General features: G+C 40.1%; 1 protein-coding gene across 1 annotated transcript in view; it reads left to right on the top strand.

Annotated features, from left to right (window-relative positions):
• Positions 1-7,837: 7,837 nt before the first annotated feature.
• Positions 7,838-20,584, top strand: part of Pnisr (PNN interacting serine and arginine rich protein) — a 28,621-nt gene continuing 15,874 nt past the window's right edge. The window contains exons 1-4 of the mRNA XM_021159803.3: positions 7,838-7,938; positions 14,691-14,789; positions 17,554-17,742; positions 19,457-19,680. Coding sequence (XP_021015462.1) covers positions 14,702-14,789; positions 17,554-17,742; positions 19,457-19,680 — 501 coding nt within the window. The 5' untranslated portion in view covers positions 7,838-7,938; positions 14,691-14,701. The remainder of the gene's footprint in view (positions 7,939-14,690; positions 14,790-17,553; positions 17,743-19,456; positions 19,681-20,584) is intronic.

The following is a 20,584-nucleotide window of genomic DNA, read 5'->3' as shown; positions in this document are numbered from 1 at the left end:
CTTTGGCTTCCTTTTTCTTCTGGTCGTTCTCCTTCACCCGCTTCAGGAAGCTGTCCCTGCTCTTTGAGTGCTTGATGTGCTCAATCCGCACATTGATCCTCTTGGCCAGAATTTTGCCCTTAACCTGCTTGTTGACAATGATGCCCACGGCATGCTGGGTGACATTGTAGACTCTTCCGGTTTTGCCGTGGTAGCACTTATGGGGCATTCCTTTTTGAACAGTGCCCATTCCCTTCATGCCTACAATATTCTTGTAGATTTGCATGTATGTGGCCAAAGGAACAACGCCATGTTTCCTAAAAGGCCTAGAGAACCTATACCGGGTTCCTCTCCTCTTTCCCTTTGTGTTCGTCATTTTGGCGAGTTACTGGAAGATGGCTGTTGCGGCTGAAAAGGTCAGTTGGCTTTCTTAATGGACCTAAGTAAGTCCAGGCCAGGGGTAGCACAATGCTCTGGACACTTCCACATCAATCACTTATTTAACACTGCCCAATAGACTTGCCTACAGCCCTGTCTCAATTCCTTTCTCTCCTCTGAATCTAGCTTGTGTCAAGTTGACATAAAAACAGCCAGCACATAAGGGAGAAAACCCTCAAACTATATGCTCACATGCTGTTGGGAGTAACACCTAGCCAAGAAGGATGTCCCCGTAATAACAGATTAGTCAGGGTTCTCTAGAGCCACAGAACTTACCGAATGTCTATATATTAAGGGGATTTATTATAAGGACTTACAGTCTGCAGTTCAGTTATCCTAACAATGGGCAGCCGTGAATGGGAAGTTCAAGAATCTAATATTTGCTCAGTCCCACAAGGCTAGTTATTTCAGCTGGAATTCTGTATAAACTAGAATCTTGAAGAACTAGGTTCCAATAGATGTGCTGGCAAGTAAGTGCAAATAGGAAAAGAAGAGTGAGTCTTCCTTCCTCCATTGCCCTTATGTAGGCCTCCAGCAGAGGGTGTGGCCCAGACTAAAGGCCTAGATGTACCCCCACACCTGGATTTGGGTCTTTCTCTGTCTCTGCTTGCCTCAATCTCCTGGGATTAAAGCTGTATACTACTTTGCCTGGTCCTGAACTTTTCATGGTCACTACATCTTAAAATCTGGACCAAAAACATGTGTCATCCCAAGTCAAGATCCAAGTCAGAAGCCCTTGTCTTCTAGTCTCAAGATCTTAGTGACAGATGTGCTCATCACTTCTGGATTGTAGTTCATTCCAGATACAGTCAAGTTGACAACCAGGAACAGCCATCACAGTAGATCTGATAGTGCCAGAGAGAAAGCTAAAGAGAGAAGAATGAGTCTTCTAATTTTAGGGCCCTCTCCTGCAACAGAAGCTGAGAAGAGAAATCTTGATATTTCTATGTCCCCAGAAAAACATTATATGCCAAGTATTTATAGTTTTAGAAATTTGTGGGTTTCCTGAAAGCTTTTTCATACATTTCAAGGATTACACCCAAATAGAAAAACCCAAAATGTTTGCAAATAAACATGTATTTTCTAATAATTTATTTTAATTTTATGTACATTGGCATTTTGTTTGCATATATGTCTGTGTAAGGGTGTTGGATCTCCTGGAATTGGAGTTACAGCCAGTTGTGAGCTGCCCTGTGGGTGCTGGGAATTGAACCTGGGCCCTCTGGAAGACCAGCCAGTGCTCTTAACCACTGAACTGTAACCCTGAGACCATAGCACAACTGACTTCATGGTGGAGTACCACACAAGTTGTAAAATTTAGCATGTAAACAATCTCATCTGCCAAAACAAAGGGATAATCTATCAAAATCCATACTTCTCGGAAGGTCTCTAAAGGTGCTAACCTTGCCTTTTGGCTTCTGTAGGTCTGCTTCTGGCTTTTTGTCAGATATTTGTCAACCCAGAACATGGTTTTTGTGCTTAAAAGCTCCTCCTGAAAAAGACTCAGGTCTACACAGGAATACCAAACACCCATTATAGTCTCTGGTGGGTTAATAAAGATTTTCCATTGACTTAAACCCATGTCCAAATATCCTTCTCTGATGAATACCCTACATCAGAGCCATTGCTTCAGGCCCAGTGATCCTGTTTCTTCACAACTGGTTTAACTGCATAAATACCTCCACATCTCAATTGCCTTAAAAGGAACCAAGGTTATTTCCTACTCAGCAGTCTCCAAAGGAAACCATCTCACCATAGCAGAGAAGAGCGTGTGGAAAATTCTCACTCTAGCAATAGTGTGTGAGTTTACTAGAAGTCTCTGTCTCTATACACCCTTCTGGTCACCAGGCACTTAGCTTTTCTTTCACACTTGAAACCACAATGACTCCCTTTTCAAGGGTCATAGTTCAGGTGGTTTTATCCTCAAGATCAATGTGATGGTTTGTATATGCTTGGCCCAGGCAGTGGCACTATTAGGAGGTGTGGCCTTGTTGGACTAGGTGTGTCACTGTGGGCCTGAGCTTAAGACCCCACACTAGCTTCCTGGAAGTCAGTATTCTACTAACAGCCTTCAGATAAAGATGTAGAATTCTCAGCTCACCCTGCACTATGCCTGCCTAGATGCTGCCACGATCCTACCTTGATGAAAATGGAATGAACCTCTGAACCTGTAAGCCAGCCCCAATTAAATGTTGTTCTTTATTAGACTTGTCTTGGTCAAGGTGTCTGTTAAGAGCAGTAAAACCCTAACTAAGACAACCAGGTTTCTAGAAGTGTGTTTCGTCATGTTTAGGTGTTGTCTCTGCTGCTTTGAAGACCCATGAGCTAAAATGGTTATGTTATATTTTCTACATACTTCATGAACAGTGATAGACCACTAGCCAGTGAACATTCTCATGCAGGAAGAGGGAGAATGGTAACAGGATCTTTTACTATAGATGAGAGGTAGATTCATTAGACTTTTCTGATACAGAGCCCAGGGAGGGTTTGTTTGGAGTTAACACCTTTGGCTACATTTGAGTGGTGTACTGGCTGGTTTTGTGTGTCAACTTGACACAGGCTGGAGTTATCACGGAGAAAGGAGCTTCAGTTGGGGAAGTGCCTCCATTGAGATCCAGCTGTAAGGCATTTTCTCAATTAGTGGTCAAAGGGGAAAGGTCCCTTGTGGATGGCACCATCTCTGGGCTGGTAGTCTTGGTTTTATAAGAGAGCAGGCTGAGCAAGCCAGGGGAGGCAAGCCAGTAAAGAACATCCCTCCATGGCCTCTGCATCAGCTCCTGCTTTCTGACCTGCTTGAGTTCCAGTCCTGACTTCTTTTGATGATGAACAGCAGTATGGAATTGTAAGCTGAATAAGCTCTTTCCTCCCCAATTTGCTTCTTGGTCATGATGTTTTGTCCAGTAATAGAAATCCTGACTAAGACAAGTGGCTTTTGCAAAATATGACATACTAAGAAATTGCGCAGCTTTTTAAAAAGATCATTCCCTTGTCATGTTACACACAGTGGAGTGGAACTACAATTTCTGGGGATCTGACAGACTCTTCCGGCCTCTGCCTGCATCAGGCATGCACATGATCCATATGAATACATGCAAACACTCATATTAGTAAAAAAAAGAAAAAACTTTTTAAAAGCCTTAAAGTTTATTTTGTGCAGTTCAAAAATCCAGCCTCAGAGTGCATGCCTTAAATCTCAGCACTCACTCAGGAGGCAAAGGAGGGGGATCTCTGAGTCACAGGCTAGTCTGGTCTCCATACAAGTTCCAGGAGAGCCAAGGCTACATAGAGATAGCCTGTCTCAAAAAACAATCCTGCAAAGAATAGAAGATTAAAAAAAAAAAAAAAGATTGTTTTTATTCTCTCGTTTTGGTTTTCAGAAACCATTTAATCCTTTCTGATTTCTACCTTCTCCCTGCCCAGACACACAGAAGATTGTCACATATGACCCAGTCTGGTCTTTAACTCCCAGGCTCAAGTGACCTTTGGGCCTCAGCCTCTGCACCAAGTCAGACTATATTCATGTGGTGGTTTGAATAATAATATCCCACAGGCTCATACATTTGAATGATTAGGCACCAGGACTATTTGAAAGGATTAAAAGAATTGGGAGGTGTGGTTTTATTGGAGGACGTGTGTCACTGGGGATGTGCTTCATGGTATCAAAGGCCCATGCCACACCCAGAGTCACTCTCCCTGCTTATGGATCATGATGTAGTTCCCAGCCACTGGTCCAGTGTCTGCCTGCATGCCACCATCATGATGATAATGGACAGAACCTCTGAAACTTTAAGCAATTAAATGATTTCTTTTATAAAATCTGCCTTGGTTATGGTTGCTGTACACATCACTTTCTTCTTTACCTTGTCAAATGCATTCAGTAGCATCTAGTATCTAGTATCTTGCTTTTCAAACTTTTCCATTAAATAGAAATTCATTATATTATTGCCTCGAAGGTTATAGTGAATGTCAGTTAAATCTGATGTTTTACTATACCATAATCTAAATTTCTACACATTAATGTTAGTAGCAATTTCTGTCAACTACCTTCTAATCTATTGCATATTTTTTAGATTTGTGATTTTCTTTTTTAGATGTATTTATTATTAACTGTAGCTGTCTTCAGATGCACCAGAAGAGGGCATCAGTATCTCATTACTGATGGTTCTGAGCCATCATGTGGTTGCTGGGATTTGAACACAGGATCTTCAGAAGGGCAGTCAACCGATAAGCCATCTCTCCAGCCCCTAGTGCATACATTTTTTTTTAAGTGACTGCTTTTTGTTCAAGATAGTCTAGCTTTCTGATATATTCACAAATGACTCAGCAGCTTACTTTGTGGTCATTGGGAAGCCTTCATATGTACTATCTGAACTGGCATGCGGCCTGGTGACCAGGTCTCATAAGCTTATGCACATGTGGGGGGAGGGGACATTCGTGAGCATTCTTCAGGTGCCCCTCTACCTTTGTTTTTGAGATAGGGTCTCTTAATTGACGTTGAACTCAATAGATGTTAGGGATCTGTCTACCTTTGTCACTCCTGGTGCTGGGACCACAATGCACACCACAGCTCCTGCTTTTTGTTTTGTTTTGTTTCTTAGGTGTGGGTTCTGGGAATCAAACACAAGTAAGTCTTCTTGCATTACAAATGATGATATCTTCCCAGCCCTATAAATAGGAACAAACAAACCTGAAGTTAAAGTTCTCTGGTAATCATTAATAGTAGATTGCCAGGTAATACAGACAAGATGCTGGCACTTGATAATTACAGTACACAATAGCCAAATTACAGATCTCATATATGATAGCTGTTCAGAGCTTTAACATAACAGCATATATTCTGATAAAATAGAACTTGACATCCACACATGGAATTGGTGATGTGTGCCTGCAATCCCTACAAGGCATTTAATAGACCCTCCCATTTGGATATCCAAAATGGCTAGTTTACACTAGTGTCCCTAGTCAAAATATTTAATCACTTGACAATGTAAAATTTTCTGTGCACTAATATGTTAGGCCCTTGGAGGGCAAAAGTTGTCACCTAAGTATTCGTTTCAGTTTTACTTGGGATATATTACAAGATGGTTATAGGGAGCAGGAATTTTCCATAGCCTAGCTAATCCAAGCAGATTTCACCAAAGAACGTCCATTTTCCTGGTTAGAATGTTTCTCAGTGAGGTGAAGCATGGTGACATTTGATTTTAATCCCAGCAACGGGGATGGTGGCTGCTAGTAGATCTCCATGAGTTCTTATAGATGCTAAATGGAAATAGTCAAGTACAGATCTCCTTCTGAGTTAGTTGTACTAATCTCATGAACTCACATCATAGTATTGCCAGATAATTGGCAGTTTTCTCCACCCCACTCCCAAATTACATGTTGAAGGCAAACTTGAGGCTAGCAGGTGTTTGCTTAGTAGGGTTTTATTCTAATCACACAGACTACTTGGTTTTCAAATACTTCATTTGAGAATTACAGAATTTCTTATAAAGGGCATTCCTATTTTCACATCTACCTATATTTTCTTTATTCAGTTTACTACAGTCTTGTTTCTAGAGTAATTTGATATTTCTTGTGCAGTTCCCAACTCAAAGACTTAGATTTTTAGTGCATGGTGGGTGTGGGTGCTAAAAACAGAGTTTTCACATTAAAGGGAATAAGAGTTTATTGTGGAGCCACATTTAAATGTCCATGGCACAAGGAACACAGTTATGACAAATTCCTTTTATAACACGGAAGTGGTTTCATGACATTTTATAGTTTTAAAGAACAGACAGTCAGGGTTGGAGAGATGGCTCAGCGGGTAAGAGCACCTGACTGCTCTTCTGAAGGTCCTGAGTTCAAGTCCTAGCAACCACCTGGTGGCTCACAACCATCCTTAAGAAGATCTGACTGGTGTGTCTGAAGACAGCTACAGTGTACTTACATATAATAAATAAATAAATAAATATTAAAAAAAAGAACAGACAGTCATAAATCAAGGCAAGCTTAAGATACATTGGTGTGTACATCACAGAAGTTGCAGCAAGATGGGGACATTTTTTTTTTCGAGACAGGGTTTCTCTGTGTAGCCCTGGCTGTCCTGGAACTCACTCCGTAGACCAGGCTGGCCTCGAACTCAGAAATCCGCCTGCCTCTGCCTCCCGAGTGCTGGGTTTAAAGGTGTGCACCACCACTGCCCGGCTGATGGGGACATTTTTTACACAGCTGCAGATGCTATCTGATAACATTCTTATCTCTTGGATTGGTGGAAACTGGGAGTCAGCTAAAAAATTTCCAAAGGTGGGGGTTGGAGAAATGGCTCAGTGGTTAATAGCACTGGTACCAGAGTTCAACTCCTAGTACCCACGTGGCAGCTTACAACTATCTGTAGTCCAGCAACACGTGATTTGACACCCTCACGCATACATGCACGCAGGCAAAACACCAATACACATAAAAGAAAAATAAATCATTCTTTAAAAAGTTCTAAAAGGTTTTTAATCTATTAGTCACAGGATTTAGCTCTAATATGGGGAGGTTGGCAAAGACTGGCTATTTGTGGGTAAAGCTAGGCCCAGATTGGATAATTAGCCTCTGAACTTGTAAAATTCCAACCTTTCCACATCACTGAAGCTCCAATCAATCTTTTCAGACAGACTTTTTCCTGGAATTCTCCTTCATAACTCTTTTTAGTTACACTGACATTTCTAGAAAGTCATTTTCCAATATTTAGGTTAAGAATGCTGTGCTTCTTAGCATTTTTTATTCCTTTTGTAATTAAACTCCTAGTCTGAAAAGCTGACATTTTAGGTATATGAACATTGTTCACGCTAAACACCTTTTACCTCCTTTCGGGAGGCCATCTTGGAGTTGAGGTAGGGAAGGACCAGTGGAAACTGCTTCCCAGTTACTTTTCCTTAAAGAGTAGCTGAGCGAAGTTGAACTGAGTAAATGTTCCCACAAGGGGGCGCGATGCTAGGAGGTGAACAAGGAGACCTAGCAAACACCCTGCTTCTAGAACTCAGGCTCTGCGACTCGGGCCTGGCACAGTGAGTTCCAAGTTGGCAGGGTTTGACTTGCGGGCCCCTCCGTAGTCTGAAAGAGGTAAAGCGATTCAGCATCCTTCCCAAAGCGGAACTGATTCTTAGAACGCATTTGCTCTTCGAGGGTCTCCTGCCTAAAGTTTACTAAATACCGTCCATTGTACCGGAACGTTAGGTTCAGCTTTGTGCTGGCTGTACAAATGAAAATGTGTCGGGTATGACACGGGCTTCCCACACAAGAGGGTCCAACTCGAGGTGGGTTGGGTTTGCCCTCAACAAAAATGGCGCGGACTCGTCCCGTCGGTAAGATCACATGTTCGTAAGCCTGGCTGAGAATCAATGTGACTTCAGCCGAAAAGCGGATGTTATTATCATTCACTTCCGGGTGAGACCCACCGGGCGCCATCTTGTCTTGTTCACGAAGAAGTAGAAGCATCGAAAGGTTGGAGAGAATTACAGGAACGGTGGCGACAGCAGTATTCCGGAACCGGAGCGGGTAAGCGACGAGCAGTTTACCCCGGGGGACCTGCCGGAGGACTAAAGTCCTCTGGGTCTGTGTGGCGAACGGAGCGTGACTCAGGCTGCGTACGCTGCTTGGCGCCACCGCCAGAACCTCATTCCGGAGAAGCGCCGGCGTCCGCCCGAGAGAGTGAGCGAGAGAGCCGCTGTCGCCCGCAGGGAACCGCCTTTGGCTAAGGAGAGGGCTCACGACCCATTCTTCGAACTAAGAGTTTCCTTTGAGAAGGCAAGGGACTAATTGTTGGGCTCCTGAGCGGCCGTTAAGCAGTGCGCGTGCGCAGTGGGAACCCTTGAGGGGCAGGGAGTGTGGAGGGGCGGAGGCGGCGGGGGCCGGGATCTGGAACTTCGACTCTGCGACTCGCACTACGCAGGCGCAACCGCTTTCTGCTGCGTCCTAGACAAGTATGATTTAGTTGCTTAGTTTTGGTGTTTTTACCCAGTGATGGGTATTATGTGTTAAGCATCACAGAGGAAACAAGTAGTATCCTATATTTCAGTTGTTTCGTAGTTTTGTGGATAATAGTGTCATCTTAACAAAACTGGGCACTGAGCAAATTTTGACTGTGCTTGATTAAATTAGCAGTCTTTAATACTTCATTTACCTTTTCTCTTCCTAACCCTAGATAAAACAAAAACAATCTTGGATTTTTTTTTTTTTTTTTTTTTTTAGTACATCTAGCTAAAACCAAACCAGAACAGTAAAGACTTTATTTGTGGGGTGGTTTTTTCTAAAGCATCAGGAGAAACGTAATGAGTTCTCGGATATTCTTAAGACACACTATTTAAAACATAAGTAAGCTTTATATTTAAGGACTTTTTTGAGCCTCATTATATAGCCCTGGCTGGCCTGTAACTCCTGCTTCCGCTCATGAATGCTGGGATTAAATGTATTCACTACCACATCAAGCCCTAGAATTTAATTTAATTTACTTATAGAAAAATTAAACAGCTAGTTAGTGTATAACCACGTGTTTTATTTTCTCAGTAACATATACTTGTATGACACTTTTTTTTTTTACTATTAATGGAACAATGTTGCTGCATTATTAATTGAGGGCATGCTCCTATTTCCTTAAAGAAAAAAAATCATTTTTTAGAAAAGATAGCATGTTTCTGTGGCGATCCCCTGGAACTGAAGTTACAGGTGGTTGTGAGTTGTCATGAGGTGCTGGGAACTGGAGGCAGGTCCTCTGCAAGAGCAGCCAGTGCGCTAGCTACTGAGCCAACTGGCCACCGTCTCTTTTCAATGAAAAAAGTACTACTTTATGTCTATGTGTCAGTCCTATCTTTTGTCAGGATTCTTCCACTTTTGACCATTACTAAATCTTTCAGGTGTCTGCTGTTTCCCACCAGCTTCTATTTGATTGGTCGGTGTTTAGTTTCTTTGTTACTCTGTTGCAAAGACTGGCCTGGACGGCTCGGCTTTCCTGCTTAGCTTCTTACAATTGAGATTACGGACATGGGCTACTATAGGACTTTATTTCAGTTTGGGGGAAGGAGCCCAGGCTAGCCACCAACTCAAGATCTTAACTGCTTTTACTTCTGAATCTCTTTAGCGTTAAGATTCCAGAACTGCCAGGTACAAAGAGACTTAAAACATATTTCAGTTCTCATCTTTTTGTCACAATCTGTAAATGAGTTTTGTAAATATTTGTGGTCATTATTTGAAGAAGTCATTTTGAAGTCAATTGAAGGGTTTTCCTTTTTTCCATTTAAGATTTATTTTTTTTGTGTGTGTATGTGTGTGTGTGTATGTGTGTGTATACTTGTATATGCACGCATGCTTGCTCATGCCTGTGTTGAGTGTGTAAATGTGCACATGAGTGTGAGGATATTTGGTCCCCTGGATCTGGGATTTCAGAAAGTCTAAGTTGTTTGATATGATGCTGGCATTGAGCTTGGGTGCTCTGTAAGAACAGCAGGCACCTCTTTAAGCAGTGAGCCATCCTTTGGCTCCAGGTCTGTTTGTTGTCATTTGCAGTTCTAATACAGAATAATTTATAGAAAAGACTGAATAACAATAATTCTAGTGTTAGTATCTGGGTTCACTGTAACAGATTACTACAAACTAGGTGGTGTAAAACAACTGAAATGTCCTCTTTTATGGTTCTAACGGCAAAAAGTATGAAAGCAAAGTTTGACAGGTACCTTCCTTCCTTCTGGGTTTTGATGGCACCTATCTTTCTGTTCTTTAGCTTGTAGAGTTGTCCAATCTCTGGCATTGTAGGCACAGGACAGTCTTGGATACTTATGTCTGTCCTCATCTAAGGATGAACGAGGTCTTACTCTAATCAAATATGACCTCATCCTAAATTTAGTACTGTATCCACACAGACCCTGGTTTCCAAATAAGTACAGGTAACATGGATTTAGGACTTCAGCCTGTCTTTGGGAAGATTACCAGTTAGTCCATAACTCTGGTTTTAGTTTTTTCCAGCAGTATGATGCTGTTGATAATCAAGTGCAATCTTTGGTTATTGGCTTTTCTAGTCTTCCCAAATTCAAGTTGTTTTTCAAGAAAATCACACTTAACTTTACCCTGTGAAAGAACATTTTGTCAACAGTCTGTTGCATGAATCATCAAAATTAGACTTCTCCAAACCTGAAAAGTTGATGATCTCTGAAAATAAGTCTTAAAAGGAGACTAAGTTGATTCAATCTTTTTTAAAAGCCACATTTATCTATTTTGTGTGTGTATGTGTCTGTGTGAGAACACATGTGCCTTGACATGTTTGTGGAGGTCAGAGGACTACTTTCACGAATTGGTCCTCATCTTTGACCATGTGTGTTACAGGGACAAAATGCATTCAGGTTACCAGGATGAATGACAAGTGCCTTTACCTACTGAGCTATTTCATGGCTCTCAGGATTTTTTCTCCTTGTGTTGGGGAGACATGAGGGTGCTGGGGATCATACATAGGCTTTGCATATGTTAGGCAAGTTCTCTACTACTTACATGTATCCCTAGGTCCTAGAAATCAAACCATGGCGTTAAATAAATAGTAATATTAAGATGTACTTGGGCTGGAGAGATGGCTCAGCGGTTAAGAGCACTGACTGCTCTTCCAGAGGTCCTGAGTTCAATTCCCAGCAACCACATGGTGGCTCACAACCATCCGTAATGAGAGATCTGATGTCCTCTTCTGGTGCGTCTAAAGACAGCTACAGTGTACTTACATATGATAAATAAATAAATCTTTAAAAAAATAAAATAAAATAAAAACTAAAGGACTATAATTAAAAAAAAAAGATGTACTTTTTGTGGCTAAAGTTGCATATTTAGTGGGTAACATAGATGAGTGATGAATGAGTAAAATACCTAACCATTTAATATAAACACAATACTATGATAGAGCGAGCACTCAGTAAGGTTTCCTCTGTTCATAAGAAAATCTTTGAGCATTCAAACATTTATTCTACAAGAACTATTGCATATTAACTTTTAATTTATGGAGATTTTCAGACAGTGTATACCTTCAACAGTTAACGTTTTCCAAATTATTACTCACCCAATGTACGACCATAAGTTTTCATGGTTTAAATCCATTATTAAAACTTAATGGGTCTGTTGATATTGTTCAGCAGTAGTGCCTTTGCTTATCTCAAGAAACAAAAAAAGTTGAATTAAAAATTGTGTCTGTGGAACTGTTCATATTGAACATAGTCATGTTTTCCAAACTAAGAGTCCAAATACAGAACTAAACTCAACAACAAGCTTCAAAATACTTTATAAGTAGGAGCAGGTACTTTAATTTCTTTCTTTTACTTTTATTTTTTTTTTCAAAAATAGGTTCTGGCAGGGCTGTGGTGGTGCACGCCTTTAATCCCATCACTCAGGAGGCAGAGGCACTCATATCTCCAAGTTTGAGACCAGCCTGGTCTGCAGAGTGAGTTCCAAGACAGCCAGGACTATACAGAGAAATCAGCCTATCTTTAAAAACAAAAACAAACAAAAATACAAACCTGTCTGTCAGTGGGTTATATATTTATAGGTAGAGCCAATTGCAGATCAGAAGTACTTGGTAAAATGGATCTAGTAAGCATACTCAGATTTTTGTTTTATGTAACAAAAATGCTATTTTATGTGAGGGATCTGAGCATCCTAAAGTTTTGGTTCCCTATGGATATTACATCAATCATCGACGGATCCTGAAGGGCGTAATTAATATGCATGCTTTTTTTTGTTTGGGTGTGCGATAGCATCTCAGAAGGAGGATACAGGTTGCTATGGACATATGGCCCAGCGGACCTTGAACTCGAGATTTGCCTTAGTGCTGGTTCCCATCCCGAGCACTGTAATCTGTGCTGTGATTCTTAGATGTCAGGAGTCAGAGTAGTCTGTTTTAGAAGTTTTGAATATGGCAAGTTCTTTTGTATAAAGATTTTATGGTGAACGTGAAGAAAAGAGAATAGGGCTTCTAAATTTTTATCATCAAATTAGTTTGCTCTTTTGTTAAGTAATTGGTAAAACCCTTTCTAAGTATTTGTGCTGGCCCAAAACATATAAAACTATATTTTACATACTTGATTAGTTAATTATGTTCCTTTTGCTTATCTGTTTCCTTTTTATAGACTTAACAAGAATCAAAGTTTAGTTTTCATGACCAGTGAGTTATTTCATTTGGATTAGATTTGAAATTTATTCTAACTCGTGCTTGAACATGAACAAAGATTAGGTGGTTTGTCTTGTGTTCAGGTGGCTCATGTGTGATTTTTACTTTTATAACAAGTACTCTGGATTGCACTTGTTGCTTCCCTTGAATCCATTTTTAAAGCTAAGGTATTTCTAAACGTACACACACTATGAAAGAATCCAAAGAATACGGAAAGTATAAAGTGGAAATCCCTGATAACTATTTTCTGCTTCCCTGAACTTCAGGAGTTTTGTCATTTAGGGTCTTAGATGCGTGCTGGACTGTGAACTTAAGTGGGGTGGTTTTGGGGATGTGTGCTGTAATTGTTTTTTCCCTGTTGAGTTTGTACGTCAGTACATGCCAGTGTAAAAGCGGTGCTTTACTCATTCTAATTGCTTTAGAGAAGTCCATTTAATTTGTTCAACTTACATCTAACTTTAGTTAAATTTCATTAAAAGTACATGTTTACAATTAGAAAATTTGCTTTTTTAAAAAATAGTTTTGCTGCAAGTCTAGGTGCATCCTCTCCAACTGACGCCAGACAGGACATTCCATTTAGGGGCATGGATTATAAGCAGGCAGACAACAGGCTTGGGGACAACCCCTGCTCCAGTTGTTGGGAGACCTGTATGAAGACCAAGCTACTCATCTGTTACATACGTGTGGGTAGCCTAGGTGCAGCCCATGCTCGCTCTTTGGTGGGTCAGGCTCTGGGAGCACCTAAGAGCCCAGGTTAGTTGACTTACTGGTCTTCCTGTGCAGTCCCTATCCAATTCTGGTCCCTCAATCCTTGCAACTCTTCCATAAGATTCCTGAAGCCCCATTTACTGTTTGGATGTGCATCTCTTTCCATTGGCTGTGGGCTGGAGCCTCCCAGTGGACAGTTAATACTAGGTTCCTGTCTGCAAACAACGGAGTATCATTAATAGTGTCAGAAATTGGTCTTTGCCTGTGGGATAGGTCTCAGTGTGAGGCAGTCATTGGTTGGCCATTTCCTCATTCTTCGTCCCTCACATCTTGTAGGTAGGACACATTTTTTGGTTGAAGGTTTTTTTGAGGAGTTTTTTTTTAGACTTGTTTTCAGGAAAGTGAGTCATAAGGATCTACCGTCCCATTATCCATAACTTAGATTTAGTATTTTTAGTATTTAGATTTTTAAATGCTAAGCAACAGGCTTTCAAAGTCTCACTTTTCAGCTTTGATTCATTACTGTTTCTAATGGCATTCCTTAGCGCCTATAACTTTTTGTATTGGAAGTGCAGTTGTTCCTTTAAACATCTGTGGTGAGACTGTTCTATACCTCGGTGAATATAATACTTTATTTTGTAAATTATATCCATGTACATGACATTGGCAGTGTTTGAATTTCTAATTTCTCATCAACTTTCTTTCTGAAGTTTTCTTAGGAGGTATTATGTGTTTATTAATTATTATTAACTGTAATTAGAAGAACGAGTTTTCTTCAGCTATAGCTATTTGTTACTCTTTTAACAGAGTTTGGTTGGAGGCTCAATGAATCACTTTTTGTAATCATTAAAATGATTGGATCGGGGGCTGGTGAGATGGCTCAGTGGGTAAGAGCACCCGACTGCTCTTCCGAAGGTCCAGAGTTCAAATCCCAGCAACCACATGGTGGCACAACCACCCGTAATGAGATCTGACGCCCTCTTCTGGAGTGTCTGAGGACAGCTACAGTGTACTTACATATAATAATAAATAAATAAATTAAAAAAAAAAAAAGACTGAAATAAAGTCAACCCCATGGCTTGAAAAGTACCAAATGTTTTTCCTATGAGGGTTGTTCTTAAAATGATTGGATCTAGCCAGGCTGTGGTGGCACACGTACAGACACATAATTCTAGGTATACCTTATTCTAGCATAGCTAATTAGAACTGTATTTTTCACTCTGACACGACCATTAACTTAAACCTTTCTATTCTTGCTATTCAATCTAAATCTAGTTGTCTCTGACAACATTGAATAGAATTACAGAGCTTTCCTCGTGTAAAGTATATCATCATGCAATCTCTGATATATAAGTTTTGAAAATGTAAAAAGTCTTAGCATTAACTGCGTTTAATTTGTCATAAATAGGAGCTTAAAGGATGTGGGATCAAGGAGGACAGCCGTGGCAGCAATGGCCCTTGAACCAGCAACAGTGGATGCAGTCATTTCAGCACCAGCAAGATCCAAGTAAGGAAAAGCCTGCCTTTGAAAGTGGACACAGGGTGGACGTTTAGAGATGGGTAGGATCTAGATGATAACATTCAGGTTGGCTTATTGAATTTTACATCTTAAAACTGATACCGTCTAAAGTTTTCTAAAGAAAAAGCATGAAATGTGCTTAAGCATTATATATTTCTATTCTGGATTGTATTTATTACAGGTTGTGCTATGTCATTTTTGTGCATCTATGTACATGTTTCTGCATGGTCAACATATGGAGTGGGTAAATGTGAATATTTGTGTGTAGAGGCAGTCATATCAGATGTCTTCCTCAGTCACTCTTTACCTCATTAAACCTGGAGCTCGCTGATTGGATGGGACTGGCTGACCAGCAAGCTTTAGGAATCTACAGAGCTTCACAGTGCTGGGGTTATAGGTGTACACTGCATCACCTAGCCTAAATGTAGGTCCTATATGTAGGGAGTTCAGACTTGGGGAGCTTCTCATTCTTACATACCAAGCTCTGACTGAGCCATCGCCTCAGGCCCATATGCCATTCCATTTTCAGATTTCTTTTTACTAAGGACTGTCTCGAGTGTTGAGCTAATTGGTATTGCAGGTCTTTAATCCCAGCACTTGGGAGGCTGAGGCAGGTGGATCTCTTGAGTTTGAGACCAGCCTGGTCTATATAGTTCTAGGATAGCCTGAGCTACATAGTGAGACCCTTTCTTAACTACCCTCTACTCCCCTCCACTCCACAATGATGTAGAGGGAAAAGGAAAAGTATCAGGGACGCATTTAACACTTAAGGTCTGTTTTGCTTCATCCTTGTGAGTACATTGCTCTTTCCTTAGGGAGGTTGTTTGTTTGTTTGTTTGTTTGTTTGTTTGTTTGTTTCTGTTTTGAGGCAATCTTTTGTAATGTAGCCCAGGCTGGCATAAAATGTTCTATATAGCCCAAGGTAGCCTCACAGTCCTCCTACCTCCATTTCCTAGGTTTTAGGTATATATGTGCACTACCATACCTAGCTTATTTCTTTTTTAAATAGCTACATAGCATTTTTAATGTATGGTTTTATTCTAATACAAACTAACAATGATAGCAATAGTAAGACTTCTGGGTATTTGATTGTTTATACCTTTCCAGGCATAAACAGCATAATCTTGAGAACATAACATTAGTAACTTGTCCAATTATTTTCTTAGTAAAAGTGCTAGGCTTGCTAGATCATAGTTGGAAAGTTTAGGATATATTTCATCTACTTATGATCATCAGGCTACATTAGTTTCCTGTTTCATTAAAATGTATGAGGATATTTATTAAAACTTGACAAAATTACTTTGTTTGCTATTAGTAATGAGAGGTCTTAGAATTTTAGTATAGATTTGGAGAGGAAAAAGATAGTAGGAACAATAGATTTTGAAGTTGGTGAAGAGGTATATTTGTCTACAGCAATGAGCATGCAAGTCCAGCTGTGAGAATGCCCAGGGATAGAAACTCAGTGGTTTATCAGTGCAGGCTCAAAGGCAGCCTGGGAAGAATGGAGTTCAGTTATTTTTACACTGCCTTTAACAGGTGCTTGTGTTTCTTTCCAAAAACTCAGCAAACTAAGGTCATTGATTTTTCTACCAGATAATATTAAAACATGTTAGAGTGGGTTATTTGCTTTGTTTTGAGACAGGCTCTCTCTGTGTAGTTCTGGCTGTCCTGGAACTTTCTGTGTAGACCAGGCTGGCCTTGAATTCACAAGGTTCTCCTGCCTCTATCTGGAGTGCTGAGATTAAAGGTGTGTGCTATAACCTTTAAGGCTGAAAGTGTTCTTATTAGAGAGTCCTTTTCTGAAACTCATGTATATATTGAACTGCATATTTGTAGCATTTCTAAGCATATTTGTAGACATAACTTTGTATAATAGTTAATATCTATTTAACTAATAAAGGATACTTTAAGAGGAATGGGGAAGAACAGAGAAGAGAAAGAAAGGGAAGAGGGAGAGAAGAAGAAAGAAGAAAAGAAGGAGCCAGGGAGATGGTCCAGGAGTTAAAATACTTGCCATGTGTCCTAGGTAGGGTTTTACTGATGTGAACAGACACTATAACCAAGGCAAGTCTTATCAAAAACAACATTTAATTGGGGCAGGCTTACAGGTTCAGAGATTCAGTCCAGTATCATCAAGGTGGACGCATGGCAGTATCCAGGCAGACATGGCACAGGCAAAGCTGAGAGTTCTACATCTTCATCCAAAGGCTGCTAGTGGAAGACTGACTTCCAGGCACCTAGGGTGAGAATATTAAGCCCACAGCCACAGTGACACACCTACTCCAACCAAGTCATACCTATTCCAACAAGGCCACACTTCCAAATTGTGCCACTTCCTGGTCTAAGAATATACAAACCATCACGCCATGCAAGCAAGAGAACTGGAACCCATGCTCAACGCTGGGTGTGTAATGGTCCAGCCTCCGAAGGCAGAAGGAGATCAATCACTACTAGCCTTACCTGGGATTGAGAGACCCTTCTTCAAAGAATAGTAAAGACAGGAAGTGTTAGCTATCATGCCTCCTTGAGAGACCCTTCTTCAAAGAATAGTAAAGACAGGAAGTGTTAGCTATCATGCCTCCAAATGGACGTGGGCCCATAAACACATAGACATAACACATATATTCATGGACATGTATACCGTACGTAAAAAGAAGACAAATAGCAGAATAATTGAGATAACTGTTTTACATAGAGGTGCTGTTCCTTTAGCTCCTACATTCTGAATGCTAAACTCTGCTATGTACTTTAGGCCAGATTGACTGGGCTGCTTTGGCCCAGGCTTGGATTGCACAAAGAGAAGCCTCGGGACAGCAAAGCATCGTAGAACAACCTCCAGGAATGATGCCAAATGGACAGGATATGTCTGCAATGGAGTCTGGTCCAAATAATCATGGGAATTTCCAAGGGGATTCAAATTTTAACAGAATGTGGCAACCAGGTTTGTTATTTATGTTTCCCAAATTTTAGAATGTCTTAAGATAAAATTAGGATTAGTAGTACATTGTTTAACTTGTTTGCTTTTATGACTTTTTGAAATTAATGCTCCTTAAGAAATAGGCAGTCTCAATTTGATTTGATCTTGACATTTTTTTTTTTTTTGTGGTTATATTATTTTGTACACAGTCTGCTAGTGTTGTGGCACTCAGTTTGATTTTTTTCTTGGTTCTTCATTCCTAGGCTGACAGGGGCTGGGAACACTCTGGAAACCTCACTTGGCATCTAGGGAAAAGAGAGCACTCTTTGTCTCTCTGTTGCAACCTCTGGCCTTTTCAGAAGCAGCACTTGGCAGAGTAAAACATGTCTAGCCTCTAATTAAAGAAAAGTTGTGCCACTGTATGACAAGCAAGCCTGTCAAATGCTCTGCTCCTCTCATCCATCTACTTTTCCTCCTCCCACACCCTTTTTTCAGATAGTAGTGACCTTCCCTAAGTTCTTGGCTATTCCACGTATTTATTTATTTTTAACGAATTATTTTTTTTATGTAGATGAGTACATTGTTGTTCTCTTGGATGTACTGGAAGAGGGCATCAGATCTCATTACAGGTGGTTGTGAGCCACCTGTGGTTGCTGGGAATTGAACTCAGGACCTCTAGAAGAGCAGTTGGTGCTCTTAACCACTGAGCCATCCCTCCAGCCCATTATTTATTTTTTTTAAACTTCACAGTATGATTTAGATTCTTTAATGTTTACTCAGTTTTCCACGAATGTGTTGATATTTTTAATAATCCCATTACACTATTTATAGAGATTGCACATGTGAATATGTTGCTGAAGAAGTCATAGTTTCTGTTTGCTATTTTTATTATTTCTGTTATTACTGGTGAGATGGAAAACAGGGTATATTTTCAGTATTACTTTTAAAAGAGTAACAAATGTTCTCATCTTTGATATGAAGTGGTTTATTTTTGTCTTTTAGAAGGCCGAATTTTCCCACTTTTGAAATGATGTTAGATTTCAAGTTAAAGTGTACTCATCCCGGCATCAGTGGTCCTCCTTTTACTCCTGCTGCCCTTAGTTTCCCTTTATTGGCTTTCTCGGTGACACAAAGGAACTTAGTAACCTTTGTGTGGCTCAGTTTCCCCTTCTGAAATTGACAGATAATGCCAGATTTCTCCCTACCTCACAGGGTTGTTGTGAGGATAAATGTGTTCATGGAAAAAGAAATAATATAAAATCTAAGGTATTCTTTTTATGTTGTTACTATTGAACAGTAATAGCAGCTCATCCAAGAGTTGTTTTGGGACTTGTTAAGTTTGTTAACACTTTTTGGAGCTGAGTGTGGGCTCACATGCCTGTAAGTACAGTGCTGGGGAGGTGGAGGCAGACGGGGCTCATGGTGGAGGCCAGTCCTAGCTGTGTAGAAATTCCAGCTTAGCTTGGTCTGCATGGCAAGAGTCTTGTCTCAAAATATCAAACAAAATCATAACTTTAGGCATTTTGTTTACAATATTAGAACAGAGTTAGTTACATATGGGATTGTATTTAATTCATTGCTTATTTTAAGGTAATTCAAAACAAATTTGACCAAAATGCTATAACTTGCTTTTTAAGTTCTGTGTCATTACTTTTTGTAGCTTTCTTGAGATCTTAAAAATTGTATTGACTTTGTTATAATCCCCTGTTGAATGTCTTTATGCCTGAATCCTGAATAGAATGGGGAATGCATCAGCAGCCCCCACACCCCCCTCCAGAGCAGCCATGGATGCCACCAGCACCAGGCCCAATGGACATTGTTCCTCCTTCTGAAGACAGCAACAGTCAGGACAGTGGGGAGTTTGCCCCTGACAACAGGCATATATTTAACCAGAACAATCACAACTTTGGTGGACCACCTGATAATTTTGCAGTGGGGCCGGTGAACCAGTTTGACTATCAGGTGAAGGATATTTTGTTACTTTACTACCATAGACGTGCACATAACCCATTCCTTGGCAATGTCTTGTCAAGAATTCCTAAGATGTGTCATTTTCAGAGTTGTACAGATAAGCACATACAGTGAAAGTTTATCAACATTTATTAAAATCATTAGGTTTTTACTTGATTAGGAAATTGGTACCGACAAACATTAGGAAAAATTTGGATAAAGTGGAAAATGTGTCAGTGCAAATAGTTACATGATGCCTTGTTTCCAGTTTTAACATGATAAATGTTAAAGTATAGAAAATACGCAAGAGCTGAATATATTATATGTCAGTAATAGGTTATAAATAAGACAAATAAAGCACAATGACTATAGATTGTCTTAACTGTTGTACCTTCTATGTAAAGTTATTACTGGTATTATTTTTAGTGTTTTTCCCTCATTTTTATATACCGTATTATGGAATTGTTCCTGGCTTCCCTTGTGACCTTCATTCCTAGGGACATAGAACTCTATGGAGAATAGTGTTACTGTATGGACTTTATCTTGGTTAAGACCCTGCTTTGCTTGGGTCTACCCTTAAACTATACTAGATGTCACTGATGGCAGTTGCTGCTTCATGTAATAAGCTGGCATAATTTAAAATCTTTAAAACTGCAGATTTAAACATTAATCACAAGCTGAATTTGATAATATGTTCACCTTGAGATGGTATTACTCTCATTAACTCACGATTAGATTCTTTTATGCTAACTCTTGGGATTCACATGTGACAGTTTTTCTCTGTTATGAAGGGATGTAGTGACAGGGAGCACTTTCCTTACCTTTGTTTGGCCTGGTGAAACCTGTGCTAACAAGGCAGAGACCCTGTTGGCAGCTTCCTCCTAAAGGCCTCTGAAAGTGCAGATTTTCAAAAGAA

The sequence above is a fragment of the Mus caroli genome, unplaced genomic scaffold (genome assembly GCF_978045245.1).
Source record: "Mus caroli unplaced genomic scaffold, Mus_caroli_1 scaffold_6, whole genome shotgun sequence".
In the NCBI taxonomy this organism is placed as follows: domain Eukaryota; kingdom Metazoa; phylum Chordata; class Mammalia; order Rodentia; family Muridae; genus Mus; species Mus caroli.
This window is presented reverse-complemented; position numbering and strand designations above follow the sequence as displayed.